Source organism: Rutidosis leptorrhynchoides, chromosome 6 (assembly GCF_046630445.1).
Source record: "Rutidosis leptorrhynchoides isolate AG116_Rl617_1_P2 chromosome 6, CSIRO_AGI_Rlap_v1, whole genome shotgun sequence".
Taxonomy (NCBI): Eukaryota; Viridiplantae; Streptophyta; class Magnoliopsida; order Asterales; family Asteraceae; genus Rutidosis; species Rutidosis leptorrhynchoides.
The window spans coordinates 434,087,002-434,096,655 of NC_092338.1; the positions used below are offsets into that span (position 1 = coordinate 434,087,002).

Genomic DNA, 9,654 nt, shown 5'->3' on the forward strand with positions numbered 1-9,654 from the left:
GTGCTAATTAAATTGTGAGTGTGAATATGATATTTTGGTTTTAGATATGAGTATTGCAGCTAATATCCATCGTTATTTATAGTACCATTCTAAGCATCTTGTCATTAGAGCTACACATAGGTACTCTTAGGTGTCAACATAGTATTAAATCCTTAAGTAGTAAGATAGCCTACGCATCGAAATTAAGGATCTTAGTCATAGTTTGATAATTCAAAGATACATAGTACTAACGTAGTACTAACGTGTATCTTAATTTTAAAGCCCACGTGCCATTGCATAATCATATCATTATATCACATTAGTTAACATATCTACTAATTTATAAATATCTGTACTCTAAGATCATAAGTATGTTAGCACAAATTATTACACTTTAAATTTATATAGTTATAATATCCGTTATCTAAAACACAATGTCTACGTTGGGCAACCCTAACGAAGACTAATTCAATCGAACAAATAATTTCTGTGTTCATTGTCACTAAAAGAATTTATTTAGCCACTTTCTAAATTATAATCACATAAATTAGTATTTCACTTTTCTAATTGATTTCTATCAATTTAAATATCATATTTAAAAATAATATCAAGATACTTATAAATTCTAGGCCATGAAAGCGGGTGTTATAAATCTACCCACCTTAAGAAGATTCCGTCCTCGGAATCTGGTCATTGTCGAACAAGCGAGGGTATCTACATTTCATCAACTGTTCTGTTTCCCAGGTTAAATTCGATCCTAAACTATGTCTCCATTCTACCAACACCATAGGAATCTGTTTCTTTCGAAGCTTGGTGACTTTTCTATCTAATAGCTTAACGGGTTCTTCAACTAACTTTTTATTCATATCCACTTTCAAATCTTGCAGTTGAAGAATCTGACTTTCATCATCTACCTTGCACTTGCAGAGGTAACACATGTTGAAGGTATCATGAATACCTAACAATTTTTGTGGGAGGTCTAACACTACAGTTTGATCGTTTACCACTTTTCTGATACGAAAAGGCCCAATATAGCGAGGTGCTAACTTTCCACGTTTACCAAAACGAATTACCCCTTTCTACGGTGATATTTTAAATACACTAATTCACCTACAAGAAAAGTTACTGGTCGTCGACACGGATCAGCATACATTTTCTGCCTGTCTCTTGCAGCTTTTAACTTTTCCCGAGCAATCGCTACTTTTTCAGCGGTCTGTTGAACTATTTCTGGTCTGGAAAACTATTTTTCTCCTGCCTCTAACCAACATGTTGGAGTTCGGCACCGTCTACCATATAACATTTTATAGGGTGGCATCCCGATACTCGAATGATAAGAGTTGTTATATGCAAATTCAACTAACGGCAGATGAGTATCCCAAGAACCGCCATATTCCATAACACAAGCTAGTAACATATCCTCAAGTGTTTGAATGGTTCGGTCATTTTGACCGTCAGTCTGAGGATGATACGCCGCACTCAAATTCACACGAGTTCCTAGATTCTGCTGTAAACTCTTCCAAAAGTTCGATACAAATCTCGAATCTCGAGCAGATACGATAGATAAAGGAATCCCGTGACGCGATACTATCTCATTCAGATACATTTTTGCCAACTTACTCAAAGAAGTTGTTTCGCTAACGGCTAATAAATGCGCACTCTTAGTCAATCGGTCAACTATCACTCAGATCATGTCGTTCCCTTTCTGGGTTCGAGGTAGCTTAGTCACAAAATCCATGGTGATATGATCCCACTTCCATTCAGGAATTTGTAATTTTCGTAATGACCCATATGGTTTTTGGTGTTCAGCTTTCACTTGAGCACAAATCTGACACATCTCTACGAAATGAGTGACATCAGTTTTCATCGTAGGCCACCAATACAACTTTTTCAGGTCATTATACATCTTTGTGCTTCCAGGATGAATAGAGAGCCTCGATTTATGAGCTTCTTTTAGGATTAAATCTCTCAAACCTTCAATCATTGGTACCCAAATCCTATCATGGTAGGTTTTCAATTCTCGAGAATCATTAGTTAACTCCTCTTTTCGTTTCACCATTAATTCGGATTTTAAGTTTTCGTCTTTTAAAGCTTCAAGTTGAAAGATTTTCATTCGGTCAATCAAATCTGAGACAATCTCAATTCGCATGAATTTAACAGTGTCAACGGATCCCTTACGACTTAAAGCATCAGCGACAATATTCGCCTTACCAGGATGGTAACGAATTTCGCAATCATAATCTTTGATCAACTCTTGCCACCTTCTCTGGCGCATGTTCAATTCTTTCTGTGAAAAGATGTATTGCAAACTCTTGTGATCGGTGCAGATTACACAATGCGTACCATAGATATAGTGTCTCCATAATTTTAAGGCAAACACAACTGCAGCCAATTCTAGGTCTTGTGCAGGGTAGTTCTTTTCATGTGTTTTCAATTGTCAGGATGCATAAGCAATCACCCGATCTCATTGCATTAACACACAACCCAACCCTACTAACGAAGCATCACAATACACGATAAAATCCTCAGACCCCTCAGGTAAAGTCAACACAGGAGCCTGATACAGTAACTATTTCAAGGTTTGAAAAGCTGACTCTTGTTCACTGTTCCACCGAAACGCCACATCTTTCCTCGTCAGTTTTGTCAGAGAACCGACGATTTTAGAAAAATCTTTTATAAAACGACGATAATAACCAGCCAATCCCAAAAAGCTCTTAATCTCGATAGGAGTTTTAGGGGATTTCCAGTTCATTACCGCTTTAATTTTTGCTGGATCTACTTTAATACCATCTTTGCAGATAATATGACCCGAAAATTGCACTTCTCTCAACCAAAATTCACATTTTGAAAATTTCGCATAGAGCTTTTCACGTTTCAGCAATTCCAATAGTTGACGCAAATGTGATGCGTGATCGACTTCTGTCTTAGAGTAGATTAAGATATCATCGATAAACATGATCACAAACTTATCAAGGAATGGTCGACATACTCGATTCATTAAATCCATGAAAATTGCCGGCGCATTCGTTAAGCCAAACGGCATAACCAAAAATTCATAGTGACCGTAACGCGTACGAAAAGCTGTCTTAGGGATATCGGATTTAGCAACACGAACCTGATGATACCCTGAGTGCAGGTCGATTTTAGAAAAGAACGAAACTCCCTGGAGTTGATCGAATAAATCATTGATTCTAGGAAGAGGATACTTATTCTTCACAGTTCTCTTATTCAACTCTCTGTAATCAATACACATTCGGAGTGTTCCATTTTTCTTTTTCACGAATAACACTGGTGCACCCCATGGAGAAGAACTTGGACGAATGAAGCGTCGATCCAACAACTCCTGAATTTGAGACATCATCTCACGGATTTCTGAAGGAACTAATCTATACGGAGCTTTAGCAACAGGAGTGGCTCCCGACACTAGATCGATTTTATACTCGACTTCTCTAACCGGTGGTAACCCTGGTAGTTCATCTGGAAACACTTTCGGATATTCAGAAACTACTGGGATATCGGACACCGTTTTCTGATCTTTCTTTGCGTCAATGACATATGCCAGAAAAGATTCACACCCTTTGGCCAGAGATTTCTTAGCTTTCATTATCGAAATTATGGGATAACTAAACCCACCACGTTCCCCACGGGCCACAACGCGTGTCCCATCAGTTAAAGGAAAAGAAATTATCTTCTTATGGCACTTAATGCTAGCCCTATTGTGACTTAACCAATCCATGCCTAATACTATGTCAAAACTAGCTATAGGCATCACCAAACAAGTCATAGGAAAAAGGCCTCCATCTATATCAATGGTAGCTCTAGACACAGATGTCGTGACTGGAACCGTCTTACCATCAGCCACTTATAGTCTTAAAGGAGTAGAAATCAATTCAACAGGTAATTTCAACTTATCACAGAATGTAACAGACATGAAGGAGCGGTTTGCTCTAGAATCAAATAGCACACGAGCAGGTATAGAGTTTATTAAGAACATACCCGTGATCATGTCATTAGTAGCAGTAGCAGCATCTACTGACATTTGAAAGGATCGGCCCTCAGGAGTTGGAGGATTCTTTCTTTTCTACCCCACTGTGGAAGCATATGATCCTCCGGCCGACACTTCCCTTACCCCTGACCCTGCCCCAGAATATGATCTTCTTGCAGAAGGACACTGTGCAGATCGGTGACCTTCTTTCTGACAGTTCCAACACACATTGTTTTTGAACGAACAAGTTTCGGCATCGTGCCCTATTACTCCACAACGGAGACATCGTTTTGTCAGTATTGAACATTGCCCGGTATGTGAAGATCTGCACTCACCACACCAATTTTTCTGACTAGACACATATCCACTTCTAGTGGATTTCCCTTTCTGATTGTACCCAGTCGTCTTCTTTGATCTAAAGCTAGACTGGCTTGTTGCTGGTTGTTTCTGTTGATTCAATTTCTCCCTTCGTCGACTGATTCCAGCCTTCACATCACTTTCAGCGGTTTTGGCCATCACAAAGGCCTGAGATAGCATTGTTGCCGATCTGGCCATTGTTCTGTACTCTGGTTGCAGAATATCCACAAAATGTTGGATCTGAGATTGTTCGTTAGGGACCCACTGATGTACGAATCTTAGTTTATCGTTAAATTGTTCGATAATGTCATCCACAGTCATTTGATCAGTCATCTCTAAATCTATAAATTCCTTCCTTGTGATGACCCAAAAATTTCTGACCAAATTTAAACTTAATCTTTGTATGATTAACGTTTCTGACACGATAAGCAAAGTCTGTTATGTTGAGTCACGAAAGTTTTGGAACTATATTCATATAATCAATTATTCTTTGACTGTTCTCGACGATTCATGAACAATATATATATATATATATAACTTAATGTGCATATATATATATATATATATATATATATATATATATATATATATATATATATATATATATATATATATATATATATATATATATATATTATATATATATGATTTCAAGTTATTTAGTAAACGATAGTAACATTCGTTTGTTAATTCGATTGATATTTAGATACGTGAACCAAAACGTTTAAGATAAACAAGTAAAACACTATTTGCTACAGTATTTTCAAATTGCTACAGTACCCAAAATGCTACAGTATTTTCGAAAATCACTATTTGCTACAGTAAAACACTATTTCAAAATGAAAATGTATATATATATTTTACAAGGTGATAAAATAAAATATTAACTTAATCTTAAAACGATTTGATTTAAAATAATATTATTAAATATATATTAATAAATAGCGAGACGATGATTTATAGAAGTAAATGACCAAAACACTCGAAAGTTTAAAGATACACTTTGAGTGATATAGTTTATTGATAATTTAAGATTATATTTTGACAAAGGTACGAGTCATGAAACGTAAAATGCTAGTTTTCTTTGCGTACGAAACAACGTTCGAAAAACCAGAACCGGGACATGAGTCGAGTGACGATGTACGACTTATCGGAACGAAAATTACAATTCAACTATGCACGTGAATTTAATATAATATATAATTAATTATATAAATTATATATTATAAAATTAATATAAAATTATGTCGACGAGGAAGAAACCAAAACATTGTGAGCTGGAAAATACATCCATGCGATCGCATGGATAACCAGCACAAACCCCATGCGATCGCATGGGGGCTGGTGACAGGAGAGATACTATAAATTGCTCGATTTCGGTTCTGTTTTTCTCACACTCTTCTTAATATTACTCCGTAAGTATTTATTTATTTTATTTATATTATTATTACTATTATTATTATTATTATTATTATTATTATTATTATTATTATTAAAGATTAATATTATTATTTATCTTATTATTAGTAGTATGAGTATTATTATTTATACATAAAATACTACGACGATGTCATAAGCGTGTCACTTTCAAAATATGTTTTCGAGCGGGATAGAGCTAAGGAAATTATGGGTTATAGCTATGGAGGTTATGGGTAATGTTCGTGGGTATTGTTCGCAAGTCAACCCTAGTGTTTATCATCTCCGTTGCGTCTACGTACTTTCTTGCAATATTCAATCACAATATTGATACGTGAGCATTCATATCTTATCTTTTATATATTAATTGTTTATCCATGTCTAGTGCTCGAGTATATATATTTATGCATGCATGTATGCTAAATTTCGTCGTTAAACAGTTTATAATGAATCACGAATTAAATACATATATTACTGGTAAAAGGTATATGATACACATGTTTTTGAAAAGCTGGCGAAAAATCAATAACTTTTCATTTAGATATCGAATAATTTCGATGAACGGATTAAAAGATATGATCAACTGAATTATGATTAACGTTAATTGAAATTGCTTTTGAATCTACAATTAAGATTTAAACAACTTATTTACGAGATTGATAAATAGGATTTTTGAATATTACCAACCGAGTAAATGAATCCTTATATAAGGTACGTCTCGTTTTGTTAAACAACTGTTAAAATTGACTTTTTGAAACGACTTTGGATAACTTTTGTATATCGATATCGAGCATTGGGATTATTATACACTATGACCTGACCTAGATTGATAGAGATTTATTGACCAACATATGTTCTCTAGGTTGAGATCTACGGTTATTTGGTAATCCGAGTTTCAGTCACATTTTGGTGAACGACTTTATATGCTGCTAAGGTGAGTTTCATTTGCTCCCTTTTTAATTGCTTTTGCAATATATATTTTTGGGCTGAGAATACATGCACTTTATTTTAAACACAATGGATACAAGTACATACTAAATTCTACACTGAGTTTGAACCGAAAATCCCTTAGCTTTGGTAACTAGTAACTGCCAGTTATAAGAACTGGTGGGCGCGAGTAGTAGTATATGGATCCATAGGGCTTGACATCCCCGTCTGTTCCAGGTATAGAAACCCTAGCCCGAACTATAAAACAGATGTATGCTATTTGAGTTTAGTACACGTTGGTTTACGTGTATTGTACATGTTGGTTGCATGTATGTTGGAACAGGGGTACTTATTATATAGACATTAAAGTTTAGTTACCAGGGTGCTCAATCTTGTAGAATATTTTGATAAACGTTTCTGGACGAAACAACTGAAATCTTGTGATCCACCTTTATATACAGATTATATGAAACAATAAAACTATGAACTCACCAACCATTGTGTTGACACTTGTTAGTGTGGCGACCCGGAAATTTCTGACCAAATTTAAACTTAATCTCATTATAAATCCGACACGATAAGCAAAGTCTGTAATGTTGAGTCTCAAAAACTTTGAACTGTGTTCATGCATACATTTGACCTTTGACCATTCCCGACGATTCACGAACAACTATTTGTAAATTGATACATATATATATATATATATATATATATATATATATATATATACTTTAATTTGAAATAATATACGATTTAATTATTAGAACTAAATATGTAAAAATAATATAAGATGTAATGAGAAATATTATTATATATATATATATATATATATATATATATATATATATATATATATTCAATATATTTATTTATGTAATAAAACATGTTACTAAAATGTGTTTATATATACATATACATATAGTATATTGAATATACGATTTCGAGCTTAAATAGTAAACATCAATAAAACTCGATTGGCATTTCGCCAGCGTTCATATAGTTCTAATACGTGTTTAAAAAGTTTGAAAATAAAAATTGAACTGTAATTGATTACGAAGATTTTAGGTTTGATAAAATTATTTTTACCCTTTTAAGTTTAAATATTTGTACTCCGTATATATTGATTGGAACAGAAAATAAATATTTATCGAACATTTTTGATCAGGTTTCAAACAGATAATGAGTGAAATAATTAAATATATTTAATCTAAAAATTTGGGATTTTTAGAAACACTTTTATACGTTAACTGTTTAGCAACGGACACGATATAGCCATCCGGGATAAACTGTCGGTAGGATACTCCAAATTCAAAGGCTGCTCACTGTTTTCTTTTTCATCCACACTCATTCATGATTATTGAACTAATATGCTATAATATTATTATATTTATTATTATTATATGATATTACATGAATGAGCTGTATACATGTTAAACTTGTGTGATTCATAAATATGTACTGTGTAATATAATATATACAACTCTTCTTATGCATAATTGGAGGGACACAAAACAAAACCCACCATTCAATATTATCTTCACTCGTTGATTAATCCATCACCTTATCACATATCTCTCTCTTCTACTCTCGTCTGAGAACCACCACAAACCTCACCGACATTGTTAACCATCACTAACCGTGATCTACTGCAGCTGCTATGTATTACTAGGTTGATTGCTATTGTTCGGTTAAGGTTACTGCAACCACCAGTATCCTTTTGGTTAATCACCGGCCACCTTCACTACTACCACAAACCCGCCACCTTTAAATAAACCATCACCACCCTCTTGAAATTTTAATCGACCGCCATGTTTTTATTTCTCGATCATCATCACAATCTTAAACGAACGATCACCACCATGCTTTTATTTGTATTAATCAATCATCACCACAACCCTTCAAGATACTATCGCCAAAACCCGCCACCAAATACCGCCATTAAAACCCATTTAAACCGTCACTTGCAACCCCTTGCACCACCACTTAATCACCACTACTCGCCACATATATGTATACTATACAATCTTTCTTTCAATATCTTTTTATTTATCGATGCTGCATGCATAATCTTTCTGTTGGAAACTAAACGTGGGAAAGAAAGGAGAATTTTGTTGAATCAAGTTGATCAAATTATAACTTGGTCAATGTGGTTATTAATATGCACCTAATCAATCATGAAACAAATTATACTGGTGGGACTAGATACAATCAAGTGGCCAACATTCACTCATTGACAAGAAACCCCACTTGTTAAAGGCAAGATTAATGATAATGACTTTTGTTTATATTCTGTATATTTTTTTCCCTTGTTCGCTGTTACAAATCAATTATAAATAATATGTTGAGTTAGTAGACTAGTTGGGCCGATTCTTGATTCTTTTGGACTTACAAGTTTGGGCCAAGACCCGTTCAAATATTTCTGTTGAGAACGTACTGAAGGATGAAGATGATTACGTGATTATAATGATATTTGATAATATGAAGAGTTATGATATTATGTGGATTATGATGATGACAAATATAATGATTGATGATGATGGAAACGAAGGAAGGAGACGATTAGGTTATAACTGGTGATAAACGATATAGTTAGGATGTGAATGGTGATTTTAAATGATTTTTGATGATGATACATAGAGGTAACGATGATGATGGTAATTTGATTGATGATGCTGTTGGTTATTCGTTGCTACTGTAGCGTATTTGTTTCTGTTATTTTTCCAAACGAATCAAACCCCGAACCTTTTTTGTGTTTGATATTGTTTCTGCTCGAATACAACATCAATTGGTTTTTATGAAAGCTGTTGTTACTGCTTGTTGGTTTTAGTCGAAATCCACAAACACAGGAAACCTTTTTAATTTGTTACAATCTGGATCATTAAACTGATTTGGAGTGGGCTTCTATTGTGCCATTTATATTTTTAGTAGACATATCACCTTGGGCTAACTAGTTGGGCTTCCATTTGAACATAATCGGGTTAAATGAATTTGGG

General features: G+C 34.3%; 1 protein-coding gene across 1 annotated transcript; it reads right to left on the minus strand.

Annotated features, from left to right (window-relative positions):
- Positions 1-641: 641 nt before the first annotated feature.
- Positions 642-1,582, minus strand: LOC139855283 (uncharacterized). The gene is made up of 2 exons (XM_071844518.1): positions 1,341-1,582; positions 642-990 (listed from the first exon to the last, which is right to left on the minus strand). The coding sequence occupies exons 1-2, from the start codon at positions 1,580-1,582 to the stop codon at positions 642-644; spliced, it is 591 nt and encodes a 196-aa protein (XP_071700619.1).
- Between the last annotated feature and the right edge of the window lie 8,072 nt (positions 1,583-9,654).

Coding starts and splice junctions, on each gene's coding strand:
- LOC139855283 (XM_071844518.1), bottom strand. CDS start 1,582: ATGTATCTGAATGAGATAGTATCGCGTCACGGGATTCCTTTATCTATC. Junction 991..1,340: donor TCTTGGGATACTCATCTGCC/GTTAGTTGAATT, acceptor TTTTCGTATCAG/AAAAGTGGTAAACGATCAAA.